The following is a 15,851-nucleotide window of genomic DNA, read 5'->3' as shown; positions in this document are numbered from 1 at the left end:
GGCGGCACTGGCACAAAGTCTCACAGACCCGTGCTACCTGTTTTTGTAGCCTGTTACTATTATAGTGGCTGGCCGTTGGTTCTGACTGGTGTTCAAATTCAAAATTTTATTTTTTAATGGACATTTCTGAACGTGATTTATTACCTTGTGATAACACAAACTTTTGAACGTTTTGCTAAATAATAATTGTAATTCTACCAAATTTAACAAATGGGTCCGTGAAACTAGGCGCCAGTACTCAAGTCACATTAACAGGCGCCAGTGCCGCCGGGTTAAACATTAAACGAGCTTCTCTATTAATTAATACTAAAAGTAGTTTATTTCTAACCAAAGAAAAACTTGAATTAGCAGAAATGAATGATATATTCCTATTCTTTCACCTCCCGCTCCCCCTACATGTCGTGTTCAATGTTCAGCTGCTCAAAAGAAACAAGCAATAATTCTCCACTGCTAATATTCCCCCTCCCATGTATCACATTGAATTCGGACAAGCAATGAAAAGTAAATGAAACTTTTGTTTTACGTCCCACGTTTATGCCGTGTAAACCACAAGAGACTGTGATGATGTGAATGAATGAAATGGTGAGATGAAGAAAGTGGGAGGAAACGTGAAAACCCACGTACACGGTATTTGTCCATCAGAATTCGGGTAAGAGAAAGACATGTAAGTAGCCTGCATGTGTATAACGAGAAGTTCTCATACTAAATTACGTACCTGTACGTCCAGCGGTTCCAAGAACACGTAATAGTAGTGAAAGGACCCGCAGAATCCTTATGGAAATTGGATTTCGGTGGAATTGCTTGAAACCGTGATATGTTGTAGTACTGTGATCCTGAGAAAGTCTCAATGGGCATAACCACCAACTACCGACCGTTTGGCCACTATCGGTCCACATTTTTGGAAACAGACGAGTATAACGATATTTTGGATTTCGCTGAAAATGAATGAAGATGTGATATGTTATAGATGTCGTGATCCGGAGAAAAGTTTTAATTTTTGGTTACCGAGCAACTCTAGGTCAATTGCTAGAGCATTTGTTTGCATTTGGGAGATTCGCCCTAGGCCTGTTTTCCTATCGACGGTCTTCCGGGGCTTTTTTCCTTTGTCCCGCAAGATGAATATCGGGATGTTACCTATGCTAAATTAATGTTGGTCGCTACTCTCCCCATCCATTTTCCGAATCGTGGGATAGGGCGAGAAGATTTAAACCTTTCCACGGTTTCATACAATTCCACCGAAATCCAGAATATCGTTAACCTCTGCTGTTTTCAGAAGACTGGTTTCGTAGTGGCCAAACTGTTAGTGATTTGTGGTTGTGCCTATTAAGACCTTTTCTCGGGGTCGATATCTACAACGTATCACGGTTGGAAGCAATTTCACCGAAATCCAATTTCCATGAGGATTGTGCGGGGTCCTTTCCCGCTTACACCCCTTTTCTCACCTTTCGGGGTGAAATTTCGAAAAAATTGAATCGTAAAACCTTGCCATTACTGGTGATCTATCACATTAATCATTGCGATCTGGAAAGTAATCTTTCTATGATGCACTTTAAAAAAATAATTTTTATGAAGAAAATTCCCCTGCATCCGTTACATTAAACTGCACAAGTGGATGATGTAGTGTGTGTATCATAAAGTTCTCATCAGTCTGTGCCTCTACATAAAGCAATTAGAATCGTTATAGAAGTAAAATCTTCCCTGCTTCCCAACACATTGGAGTGAATTTTTTTAAAATTCAATATCATAAAATCACTGTATCAAAGTCTAACCCTGCTATCATAATAGTTTTTGCGTATTAAAATTTGGACATCTAAAAATTTTATTTTCACATTATGAAATATTCATTCCTGTTACTTTCCTAGATAGTAATATTAATAGTGCTCGCTGGTAACTTTGTCAAAACTATAGAAAGGGACAAAAACTAAATTCTCAGCAAAGTACTTCATGACCTTTTGTCTTAACCAAAGGTTTTATGAATTCATACGTATCTTCTAGACTATTTTATCAATGAGTTTGCGCCGTAACAAATTGGCTTTCTTTGTAGGTAGGCATGTTCTGATGATTGTACTAAAGAACTGGCAGAATCTTACAAACCTTAGTGGGTGGTAATCGGAACTGTCCGAACAATCATATCCTCTTACTGGTGACATTGTAACTTATGTTCAACGACATTGCTATAGCTTTGGTCCCCATTACACTGTGATTAATGGCTTACACATGTGTGTTCTTTATTTCTATATAGAGAAGGGGGAAATAAACACTGACCAACTTGCCTGTATATATAATTCCTTCTCAATCTAAAAAGAAATATTCTGTTGAAAGCAGGTTGAAAGTGTCAAATAACAAAGCAACATCAAGCACTCGGAGTTTCCAGACTACTTTTTTCTTCGTCAAAACATTTGAGACATTCCATTCCATATTCATATGACTGAGAAGATCAGCTTTTGCTCACTCCCTATTTTCGCCGAGAGCTGCCGTCCAGTTCGAATTTTGTTCCTCTCCACAGGAAGAAGGAAGATGTTTCCACTCAAAGTGTCAAATAACAAAACACAAATCATTTGGAGTTTCTACGCTACTTTTTTTTTTTTTTTTTCCTTTTTCGCCAAAACCTTTCTCAAGTGGCAGAGAGGAATACGCACTCCTCTGGTCGAGAATTGTCAGCTAGCTAGAATTTCTTGGCAACACCGGATTTCGGAGAAAATATCTGTTCCACTACCATGTAGCAGAAGAAGAAGGTTAATAGGTCAATTTTCCATACCTCCCCCAAGGTTTTTAAGATGTTTCAAAAAGTATACCTAAAATTTTCTAACTCATCCCTACTATGAGCCCCGACAAGGATTACAGTGTAAGCATTTTAAATTATTTATTAGCCAGTCATAAATCTGAAGTCTTAGTGCATGGAAAGCTTAATCATATTAAATGTGTGTTCCATGTGCTTGGTTGCTGATCACCCTCTGAAGTTTGAAGGCTCGTTTCCCCCTTCCCTGACGAGGTCCCATGACTATACAATTATCCTCATAGTTTTCTAATACACAGCGGAGGCACGATATACAATTCCAGAAACAAAAATAGAGAATGAAGCAACTAGTCACTAAGGTAATGTCAATAGATTTGGAATTGTTATATCAATGTGAATCCAGTTTCTTAAGTGTATAAAGAATTTGATTCCCTATGCATTAAAAAAGACTATTCAATGGATCAATTCATCTCCTCTTCGTGGTAATGACAATTTCGATAGGGAAATAACATTTTTACTTGCTACTGAACTTATCTTGACTTCAGTCTAGACAGGATTAACGAACCAAATTCACCCCTAAAAGCTAGTCAAGAATCATCAGATGCATCTACTAATTCTGTTAACAGTTCTACAGAAACTCCAACAGTTCTACACTCTTCTACAAGGTGTCTACTAAAATTCCAAAATGAAATTTCGTGACCTTTCCTTCACCAAACCATAAAGTTTCTAACATTCTCAAGAACAAATATGGGTGCGAATCAGGCCGAATTTTCATGCATGCGATAGAAGCGTGCTTTGCTTGCGATTTGGTAGCGTCTAAAGCTAACAGACATTTCTGGTGGTGAATTTTCACGTTTTATAGAACAAAATGTTCTAGTCTATACTTATATTTGTATAGATAAAAAAATCGTGACCCAAAAGCTAAATTTCGTGACTTTCTTGACTTTCATGACCGTTTTCTAATTTCGTGACTTTTACGGGGCTTTCGTGACTGATAGACACCCTGTTCTACGAGAAGAAGTATCCCCACTACGACCCATTGAGAATTTTCCAGTATATGCGTACGTTACCAGATCCTGTTTCTTAGTATGATGGGGAATCCCTGCTATCTTTTGACAATAAAGCTTGACTAATTTAGGATTTAGATTTCTGGTCTTTTGGCTCTATGGCCATTTGCCCACCACGTATGAGGGATGATGTCCCTCGGCGAGCACACTATTCGGGGAAAAGGAAGGAAGGAAGCGGCCTGGAACCCTATATATTAGGAACCACCCCGGCATTTGCCTGGTGTGAATGAGGAAAAACTCATTCAGGATGGCTGGACTGAAAAAGCTTTTTACAATATTTTGACTGAGTGCCTACACCGGAAATCAAACCCGGAACCGCTCGCATCGAAGACGAGAGCGTTAGTGGCTTGGCTACGAGGTGCCACAAAGCTTGACTAATATCTGTGCACGTACCTCGATCTTATCCCCCCCCCCCTAAAAAAAAAGTTTGTCCGTAACAATTGTAAGGTAATGTACATAGAAGTATATTTGCACCCTTTCTTTTTTCAGTGAACCAATAGAGCTACTTGTTCAAATACAACGAAGCTAGCATAACAAATCGAGCAAATTCAAGAAGAATTTATAATGACTAAAGAAGTCAAAGACACGTTCTATACTCACTTAAAAAAATTCGCTTCGCAGTGTAAGCTTCCGGTTTGAAAGTAACAAAGCCAAAACAGGTGTTGTTGAAAGGGTTATGCTTGATCTCTTTAGTCTTCCATGACATCAGTCCAAAGCTCCACGATGAACGATGCTCTTCCCATCGAGCTATCACCTCCTGCACTGACGATCCATCAAACTGTTCGTAGTTTTCGGACGAAATATCAAGTCGAAACTACAAGAAACAAAGTAAAGAGTCTGCTTGACTTCATTATCTAATCAACGCTGCTTAATATTCAAATAAATAAATAAATAAATAAATATAAATTATCTACACTTCATTCTACAGTTTATTTACATGAAGCTAGGATTATACTATGCACATCATTTTTCTACGTAATCTCCCTCCTGACCAATGCACTTGGCCCAACGGTCAACGAACTTACGTATTTCTTCCAAATAAAAGGTTTTCTGTTGGTCGTGAAGCCACTTTTGCACAGCATTTTGCACGTCTAAATCTGAGGCAAATCTGCGACCACGCGTGGATTATTTGATGGGCAGAACCATGACTGATGTTCAAAGTAGCTGCTACTTCATCGGTAGTGATTCGCCTATTCATCAGAACCATCTCTTGAGCTTGCTGAATGTTGTCATCTGTAGTGGAGGTTGATGGCCGCCATGCTCCCTCTTCATGCGTTACACTTGTTCGACCACTTTTAAACTTCTCGAGCCACAAAAACACAGTTTTACGTGATAGTTCACTTCTCCTATCTTGCGATTATAGTCTGACCCGTTGACACCCTCCAACCAGAGGAATCGGATCACTGCTCTTGTTCCTCTTTGGTGCAAACTTCTAATGGAGCAGCCATGATATATTTGCAACAGAAGGAAGAAAAATGGAGGAATTAGGATCACGCTTAACAGCATTGTCACAACAGTATAACAAAATATGCGAGGATAGAAGACAAAGTGCGCAATGTAAGAAACGTTGACAGAAGTGTAGATAATTTTTGAATCGCCCTCGTATTCTGAGGCAGGTCAACGTGAGAACGCACTGCTGAACAAAAAACTTACATTATACATATTAAGCATATTAATTAATTGGGGATTCACGCCGCTTTTCAGAACAAAAACTATAGAACAGGTTTTTGCTTCAAGTGAGATCTGAACCACTGCTCGGATAATTTGTGCCCATCACAAATACAGAACGCTCTACGCTAGACCCCACTTACAGATATCGAGCAAAACTATCAGAAGTCGACTTAAGTGTTCTTTATGGTCACTGCTTACCGATCCCCTTACAAAGACATGGAACTTGGTCCCATTATGTTAACAGATTATAAATTACATGTCTTTTAAGAAAGAAAGAAAAAAACTATTACCATACTTAAATATTACCATATCAATATAAAATAAAGTAGTTGCTTTATGTGAGTTATCAATTTAAAATAATAACTGTTAGATGGTCTTAATGTGTGAACAACAGAATTCTGATTTTGATTGACTCATCCTTTTCAGCAATGAGGCTACTACTGCTTAAAGACAATCAAACCACTACTCTGATCGTATGGTCAACGTAAACTCCCGTAACTGGGAACTGAGCCCAGGACCCGTGTGTTTGCAAGAAATAAAGGTAAAAGCTGACCTTTTCCCAATTAGTACACTTTACTATCGGTAAAAGTACCGGTACCTAGACTTTGAGATAGGAAATTTACGACTAGGTCGAATAATGAACTTAGGTCGCCGACTTACTACTAATACGTTGACCATTACATTGGTCAGTTTCCAACCAGACCAACTAAACACTTTCTTCGTTAACATAGTGGAATCCAAACACACAATCTCAACTTCAAAGACACAAAGTTGTCTTTATACTCACCACCACAGAACTAAGAAGAGAGGAGAAAGTCTTCTTTTCAGCTGCGTAACAAAACACGTTAAGCGCCATGCTCTCGTTGTCCTTGATCTGCACCTCATCGCCTTTCCTCACGTAATAACCCTCACCTAAAAATATACATATGCATGCATGCGTGTAAATAAGAAACAAGTGAAAATACACATTCGTTTTAGGATAAAAAGTGATACTATACTAAAAATCTGAAAATAGTAATCTTCTCATCCACCTATCCTAATTAGTTAATTCTAGGATACATTTCTTGACCTCTGCCGAGAAGAAGGGGAAGCAATCAAGCCCAGAGAAAGTGAGTGTTGAAATCAGGGAGGGCATCTGGCTGTAAAAGCTACTCCAAAAACAACATCGACGGATCCCTTAAATAAAGCATCGGAAAATGTCAGGACGTACACCGCAGACTACGCATAGAGGCTTCGCCCAACTTCTGTGAGAAATGGTGCAACAGACCATTCTACCGTTATGGTCGTTTGCATATATTATTGAAAAATATATTAACTAATCTGAAGGTATTGTTTTAATATGCTAACACATATTAGAGAAATCATCTTACCTTCTTCAGCTATTTTCTAGCTGTTAGCAACATTGTTAGTCAACCACTGTACTAGATAATATACTTTCTGAGGAGAGTGAGAAGGGGGAGGATAACGTACTGATTCGAATTTTTCAGTTTCGTTGTTGGCTATAGTTCCAAAATATTTTACTCCACGACACCAGTGTGCCATTCTGCACGGTAGTTATGTATATATGAAGAATAAAAAAGCACCGGAAAACACTTGATCAGAGGTCATGGACACTTCTGGTGCCATCAAAATGGCTCGACACATAGGTTTCTTTAAATGATCACATCATTACCAATCACAATATTGTAATGTTTCAATATACCATTTAAAAGATCTTGAATTAAGTTACACAAACGGCTCAGTGACTTTCTTTTAACACGAACGGTTAAGCTATAGCGACGGAAACTTGGAAATGGGTGATCATTTCAGAAAAATTCTAAAATGATTAACGTTTCTAATTGATTTTTTATTTATTTATTTTTGCGATATTTAGAAAACGTATTACGAGGGTCGTTCAGTCAAGTTTTAAAAAAATCCCAAACAGCACACTCGTGGTATCGAAAAAGGTTTGCTTTTACCAAGCGTCATTCCTCACTACACTGTTGTTAAAATTTCAGCTATTTCGATTTCACCAAATTTCATGTGGTTTCACTGTCACAGTCGATTTAAGAAAAACTCGTTTATTTAGAAAAATGGAACGAAATGAGTTTGGTGCACTTCAAAGATTTAACACCGAAGAGATCAAAGCCGAGTTGTATGAAGTTCATGGCACATCTGCGACTGTTTACAATTGGCTAAAATGAATTTAAACGTGGCTGTACACCCTCAAAGGATGAATATTGTTCAGGACGTCCAGTGGAAGCGACTTCCTTTGAAATGATTGACAAAATCCACGATATGGTTTTGAGTGATTGACGAATCAAAGTGCGTGAAAAAGTTGAGGCATATCACAAGGTACAGTGTTTTCAATTCTGCACGAAAAATTGGTTTTGAAAACTGTTTAGTCCTAACTTGTTCATTTAAATTGTTTAGTTTTGTTTAAAGATGTTTGTATAATGTAACTTGTTAGCTGTAGAAGAAGAAGCAAGATGTAGATGCTTGTTGATACAATGTATAGCAACAGTGTGAGAGAGTGCGCTTAGCTTATAGCTGCATCATCGTAGTGTTCAATGTACATTTTATTTAACTCGGGAATTGTAAGAAACAGTCATTGTATTATTAAACCAAACTATTACAGAACGAACCAGCATTTGTGTCATACAGTCCGTCATAAAGAATTGGTCCTCCGGGCCGGTTGTTAATACATGATTATGTGTTTTATGTGACCTACGTGCTAAGACTCGTGGGCGACAATGGAAGCTTACGATTCCCGAAGCGTGTTTTAAAAGGTAAGGTCACTCGTGCTGAAAACTGCATACACAATGTCACAGAACAGGAAGATATTAGTGTAGTTCAGGTCTACGAAAACAAAGTGAGTGAAACAAATGAGCTTTTGTTGCTAGCCAGTAACTTATGTGCCGAAGAACTTGCTACTATTGAAGATAGATTTACAAAGCTTAACGTGAAATTAATGGCAGTGCAGGGTAAAATATCACGCTTCTTCTAGTGATGTGAATAATAAAAAAAAACAACAGAAATTCGAATTCCAAAATTGCAGTTGCCATGCTTTAGCGGGAACTTAAATGATTGGCTTTCGTTTCGTGATTTGTTTATCGCAGCAGTGCATAATAATGAAAATTTGACGGGTGCACAAAACCTCCAGTACTTAAAAACTAATCTGCAAGGTGAAGCAGCAACACTTATTCAATCTATACAAATAAATAACGATAACTATAAAGAAGCTTGGGACCTGTTAAATTTAAGGTATCAAAATAAACGAGAATTAGTCACGTCTATCTTGCGGCGCTTTGTAAGTCAAGGTCAAGTGCAGCAAGAATCAGCTGGCGCGTTACGTCAGCTCTTGGATACAAGTGTTGTGTGTGTTCGAACATTATCAGTGTTGGACATAAAAGTAAACTAATGGGATCCTTTCCTTGTATTTTATATAACAGAGAAGCTAGACAGTGAAACCAGACAGTGAACTACCAACATTCGACCAATTGGTAAAGTTCATAGATCATAGGTGTCGTGCATAGCGCATCATGCTTCAGATCAATTTTCGTGTTGCCAGTGCAAAAGCAAAAATCATCCTTTGCATAAATGTGATGACTTTCTTTCGCTGTCAGTTGACGAACGTCATTCCTTAGTAAAAAAGCAAAGCACTATGCTTTAATTGTTTACAATCTAATCAAACTGTCCAGTTGCAAATCAGCATCGTGTCGTGAGTGTGGCAAACGTCATCATACATTACTTCATTTTCCAAATAAACAGAATTCAGGTGTTTCATTGGGGACTCATTTTTCAAGTGAAACTAATGTGCAACATGTAGTGTTATTACAAACTGCAGTAGTGATGGTAAAGGATTCATATGGTAATTTACAACCTGTGAGAGCCTTATTCGATTCAGCCACTGAAAAATGCTTTGTATCAAAAAACCACAACGGCTCGGTTTATAAAAACAGCCTGTGTATGTACATATTTCGGGACTGAGTTCCAGTAATGTTGCTCGGGCAAAAGGCGTTGTCAATATTGTGTTTACATCAAGTTATAGTGTTAAATCAGAATTTTCTGTAAAAGCGTTAGTATAGCCAAAGGTAACAGGCATGCTACCAAAACGGTATATTCATAAAAGCAAGCAGTGGTCGAATGTCAACACGTTAACATTAGCAGATCCGATTTTTAATATTCCTAACAGATTTAATCTATTATTGGGTGCAGATATTTAACCTCAATTGCTATTGGTGGGTATGTGTAGTGGTGTTATTGGTTCTCCCGTAGCAGTAAATACCAAAGTAGGATGGATGTTGTTTGGTTCTATTGGTCACGATCAAGTGCGACGTAAAGAATTCACAGCGTCAACATATCACATCCATTGCCACAGTGAAAGAATTTTGCAACAGTTTTGGTAATTGGAAAATATTACTACACAAAATATAATGTCGTCAAAAGAAAAAAGGTGCAAAATGTATTTCGAGAAGACTCAAAGAGATGAGACAGGTAGGTTTCATGTGCAGTTACCGTTTCGTGACAACAATACAAGACTTGGCGAGTCATGTGAAGCGGCAATTAAACGCCTTAAGCAAGTAGCAAGTCGGCTGAAAAAGTGACCTAAATGCGTCAATTGTATGTAGATTTTATACATGAGTATAAGGTACTTGGGCATATGAAGATTATTCCAGAAAGTAAAATACTGAAACCAAACAGTGAAGTGTGTTATTTACCTCATCACGCAGTGTTGAAAGATTCCAGTTCTACAACAAAACTGAGAGTAGTTTTTGATGGTAGTTGTAAAACTTCACCTAATGTGTTATTGAATGATAAGTTACTTGTCGGACCTCGGTTGCAGTGTGACTTAATTCCATTACTTGTGTGTTTTAGACAATATAATGTGGCATTAACTGCTGATATCGAAAAAATGTATAGACAGGTGAAAATCCAAACAGAGCACAGAGACTTCCAGAGAATTGTGTGGCCTGAAACACCCAATCTTCCAGTTACGGATTACAGACTTGTGACGGTAACTTACGGTACAGCTTCAGCACCATATTTAAAAGTGAAAAATTTGCAACAACTTGCGAAATATATATATCATTTCCTATTGCAGCGGCTGTAGTAATGCAAGACTTTTTTGTTAATAACAATCAGTAGTGCCAACTCAGTAAAACAATTAAGTTACGAGAAGAACTCGGTGCATTATTGCAGAAAGGAGGTTTTAAACTGAGAAAATGGGCATGCAACAGTCCCAACGTTTTGGACTCCGTACCCTCTCATTTAAAACAAGTGACAAGTAGTTTAAATTTTAATAGTAGTAATTCAATAAAAACTAGAAATTCAGTGGTATCCATCAAATGATGTATTTTCGTATAATGTCAATCTTGTGTCAATTAAGTTAGTTGTAACTAACCGTAATATTTCATCAGAAAGTGCAAAAGTGTTCGATCCATTAGGTTTGATTTTTCCAACTACTATTATTGCGAAAATATTATTGCAAGAAATTTAAAAACAATTTAGAATGGGATAGTCCAGTTCCTCAATGGATTTTGAGGAAATGGAGAAATTACTACTGAGAGCTTTCTTACATCAACATCAAAATCAAAATCAACAGGTGTATCAGTGTCACTCAAGCCACGAGAAGGAAGTTAATAGAATTTTGTAATTCTTCCAAAAAGGCTTCTCAAAACAGCCAAGTGAGTGCGAACATTGTGATATAAAAAACAAAGATTGCTCCAATCAAACAAGTATATTTGCCACAATTAAAGCTCTGTGGTGCATTGCTATTAGCTAAAATAATAAATCTCATATTAAATTCATTTCGTTTAAAAGTGCATGATGTAATTGTCTATTCTGACTACTATTGTGTTATCGTGGCTAAATTCAAATTCAAGCAGATGGAAAGTGTTTATCGCGAATCGTGTAGCAAAGATTCAAATACTTTTGCTCTCCGTGAAGTGGCTCAAAAGTGAATTCAAAGAATAATCCAGCAGACTGTAGTTCTCGAGGTTTATTACCTTCTGCTTTACCTTCCACATCACTTATGGTCCTCAGATTCCAATGATTTGTGTAGCCAAACTCCAGGACATTTTCTCACTGGGGTTCCAATGTTGGCAATACCTGAACCAGATTACACAGAAAAGAAATTTAATCGACTGTCAAGATGGTAATTAATGAAACGACTTCAGCAGAACTTCTGGAAGAGGTGGAGTGTAAAATATATATCTCTATGTTACAACAGCGTCCAAAGTTGTGAGAAAAAAAAAAAATACAACGTGAAGAAAAGTAATTTAATTTTACTTATAAAAAATAACTTACCTCCTTTAAAATGAAAGTTAAAACGTATTGTAAATATTCATCCTAAAAGTTGATAACGTTGTTCATCCAATAACTGTAAAAACCTCAAATAAAGTTTACAAAACAATTGTAAAAGTATTTCCATTGTCATTTAATTGAAAAAAAAAAAATTTCATTTACAGTTTTGTTTTACTTTCTATTTTTCATTTCCAATATATTACTAATTCATCTTTTACGTGTATCTTGAACTAGATCGTTCAAGGGTGGGGACTATGTTTAGTCCTTACTTGTTTGTTTAAATTGTTTAGTTTTGTTTAAAGATGATTGTTTAATGTAACTTGTTAGCTGTAGAAGGAGAAGAAGCAAAATGTAGATGTTTGTTGAAACTGTGTACAGCAGTAGTGTGAGTGCGCGTAGCTTATAGCTGCATCATCGTAGTGTTCAATGTGCATTTTATTTTAACTTGGGAATTGTAAGAAACAGTCATTGTATTATTAAACCAAACTATTACAGAACGAACCAGCGTTTGTGTTATACAGTCCATCAAAAACAATCTTGGCAAGATAGGACCAGGGTTTGCCCAAGTGGGCGGGTTGGACCCACCTGAAAAAAATCTTAAAACCCACCTGGGTTTTTAAGCTTTTTGTTAATACATTGTTGGTACAACTAAGGTAATTACATTGAAAGTGATTTTTATCAGATTTTGGCCTTTCCTGGGCAAATTAGATGCTTTCACGTTAAGGTATACAAGAACATACGACTTTTATAAACTTTTGAATGCACTGAATGAATTAAAAAAATAATTTTAAAAAACTTAGCTTGAGGTAATTATAGAACAAATTAATGTATAGATTATGCTTATAGCCTGTTTGAAGTAAGATGTGCAATTTTATATTTTAGAAAATACTTTCTGTGAGAACTGTGCTCGCTGACTCGGCGACGCCGAGGGACGTTATCCCTCATCGGGTTTAAGGCCATAGGTGCCGGTACTACCAGTAAATATGTAGTGCATTAGTAAAATTATTAGTATTATTGTTATATTACCTTTGATGGTAACACAAGTATTCTTCAGTAAAATTTGGTTTTCCAACAAAAACAGTTGAGTTCAGTCATTTGTTGCTACTCTTCAAATAAGTATTCTGCAGAATCAACGCCAGAAATAGCGTAAAAATTCTTGCCAAATTTAAGAAGCTTAATGCTCGGAGTTCCGAACATTACGGAACTCTTACTATTGCAAATGCTGAATTCAAACTTCCTTACTAGTGGAAGTTTCGATGTACACCAAGAAAAAGTTCCAGTTTCGAAAAATCGCGAAAGACGTGCTCGGGAAATTCCCGCAATTCAACGCACAAAGCGTCGCAACTGAATAATTCAACAATAACACTTTATTTTACGCTGGAAGATATTGAATTTCATTTAAGACATGTTGAAACATTTACTTTATAAAATATGAATTATGTCTGTGTTAATTTTTTTTTAAATTAATTTTTTGGAAAGAGCCGTCTTGCAACAAGTGCTCGGGAAATGCCCTCTAATTGAACGCACGAAGTATCGGCAGTGAACTCCACCCAGTGGCGGCGGTTGGACGTTAAAAGCAGGGGGGGGGGGGGAAAGACATGATCTGAATATTTTATATCAATGGTAGTTTTCCTGGTTGCTTGTAACAGTATGTTTGACGAAAGGTTGTATAACTATTAGGATACTGTCTTTTTTCAGTTAAAATACCGTATATCTTGTTTTATATTTTACTACGTAAATTGACAAGAGCAACTCAAGTAGATAGATACTTGCCCTTTGGATTCTTAAAAAACAAACGTCTAAGGAGAGAATTGATTCCTTGCTCATGAATATCTGTCTGGATAATTGTGTGATAAGATTAGGAGCCTATTTAATAACAAATTTGCAAAACATAAACAGAAAGGATAATCATAGTAATGAATAATGAGGCTTATTTTGCAAAAGTTATATTGAAACTGGGAATTAATGAACAACTTATATTTTTAATTCCACGCATGCTATTATATGTGTTATTACTCTTAGGATGACAGTGAATACTACAAGCATATGCTACGACATTTAAAGAAATACTTTGGCAGCTTCCCAAAACATGTCCGCTGCCATTAAGTACAGTTTTCACTTTCTTGGAATATATCAAATCTCAGCAATACTTAAAAGTCACTTCACATTTCAGTTATACAAAATAATCGTAAAACCTAGAATTATGCTAAATTTACTAAATTTAATTTCATATACAAAACTGTATATGTACACCTCTAAACTCCTATATTACACTGCAAAATTAATATTCATTACTGAGCTCATGTGTGGCTAAGCGGTTAGTGTACACGCCTTTGAAGCGGGAGACCCGGGCTTGATTGTTGGGGGGAGCTCACGTGGTTCGGACTTCACGTTGATCATTAAGTCCACGTCTCACATAACTTCGCTGCTGAACAGGATGTTAAACTGAAAAAAAAAATAAAATCAAAATATTCCTTATTATTAGAAAGAAGAAAATACATTTTAGGAACTGTTGATTTTTGTGCAATTAAAGAATAACTTGTAAAGAACTTCTTTTCTTGCGAAATGTTATCTCAATTAGTTCCAGAGCGACTGACTAACATATCGAGCCCTTGCAAGAAGAAATTAAAGTACGCTCGAATTGTGGCGCTCCAATAGGTTAATTTTTAGGCCCTTTTTAGTGGCAGTTCAAACCATAGGTGTCCAAACTCGCGAGCCCGGCGCTCATGAGCTCGGCACTCGCGCTCAACCGGGCTCGGGCTCAATAATTGAGCGCGAGCCCGAGTGAGCCCGAGCCCCAAAGAAATAAGTGAGCGCGAGCCCAGCTCACTTCGCACTCACTTGGACTCATTTGGTACAGAGCCAAAAAGATAGGAAACACATTCCATGTGCAGAATTGAAAAGGAAGATTGAAACAACTTACAAAAAGAAAAAGCACATTCTTGAGGTCTGAGCTGTCATTTTATTGTTCAAAGGACTTCAAACATCTTCGATGACTATATATATATATATATATATATATATATATATATATATATATTTTTCATGATTATTATGAGGAGATGGTATTTGTTTGAGGCAGGTGTTTATTTTTGCTGTTTTAGTAGCAACTTCCATGACCGAAGGTTTTTTTTTTTTTTTTTTTTTTTTTTTTTTTTTTTTTTTTTTTTTTTTTTTTTAAAGATTATAAAGTAAGGAAACTGCTTGACCTTGCAAAGTAGGAAATTTATATACTAGCAACTAATGAAGCTGTGGCTTCGTAGAAAAGTCGAGCGAAATATGTATTATCTAATTATAGCTTCTTTAAATCGAAATAAACAAGAGTAGCTCTTAAGAATGTTGAATACCTGCACCATAATGGTTCGTTGAAATTTAACTACTGTATTATATAATTCTAATATTTATAAATAAAAACTAAAACAAAATTACATTTATACACTGGCGCAAATCCCGGGGGGATGAAGAGGGTTATGTTCCCATCAATCTTAGAATTGGGGTGCTGTCCCCCCAATAATCTAATTTGAAAAGTGTTTTTTTGGGGATAAGTGAGATTTGTGTCAGACTGCCGCAAAAGAAAGTGAAATGAAATTGATTTCTCTTGGCTTTCCATTTCACCTTAATGATGTAAATATTTGAAACTTCATTAAATTAAATTTGTCATTAATTAGTTACTTTATTTCCAACTATTTGTTTAATTCCTGTAACGATTGCTATAATGCTATTGAGATCACCATCATATTGTTGTGTCATACATAATTGATTTTCTTTCTTCATAGTTTCGGGGAAGTCATTATTTATATTATTATAAAACAAGTGTAATAAAATGTTAATGTGGATCATTGTGGATGCCTCAGTAGAAACATATCAATTATAAATATGCATATATTCAGATTTCAGAATGTGTTCACGGCACTGATATGTACCACTACTTCATCTAGATCGCCTGATATATAATAAAACAGAGTTATTAGATTCATCTACTGTAATATGAGTCTCATCTCCCCCTCTCCCCATTCCCAGAATAAGTATCAAATCTGCCCGCCTTCCAATGTTGACGACAACTGTGCTCCCTTCATCTTCATTTGTGCATT

At 36.6% G+C, this 15,851-nt stretch overlaps 1 protein-coding gene across 1 annotated transcript in view; it reads right to left on the bottom strand.

The window, feature by feature from the left end:
• Nemp (Nuclear envelope integral membrane protein) overlaps positions 1–15,851 on the bottom strand; it is a 65,130-nt gene that overhangs the window by 24,651 nt on the left and 24,628 nt on the right. Inside the window, exons 2-3 of the mRNA XM_081749507.1 lie at positions 6,263–6,387; positions 4,405–4,618 (exon numbers count right to left, since the gene is read on the bottom strand). Of these exons, the coding sequence (XP_081605633.1) occupies positions 4,405–4,618; positions 6,263–6,387 (339 nt within the window). The remainder of the gene's footprint in view (positions 1–4,404; positions 4,619–6,262; positions 6,388–15,851) is intronic.

Source organism: Thermobia domestica, chromosome 2 (genome assembly GCF_964235325.1).
Source record: "Thermobia domestica chromosome 2, izTheDome1.hap1.1, whole genome shotgun sequence".
NCBI lineage: Eukaryota > Metazoa > Arthropoda > Insecta > Zygentoma > Lepismatidae > Thermobia > Thermobia domestica.
The sequence above is the reverse complement of the archived record's forward strand: the minus strand, read 5'-3'. Positions and strand labels throughout refer to the sequence as shown.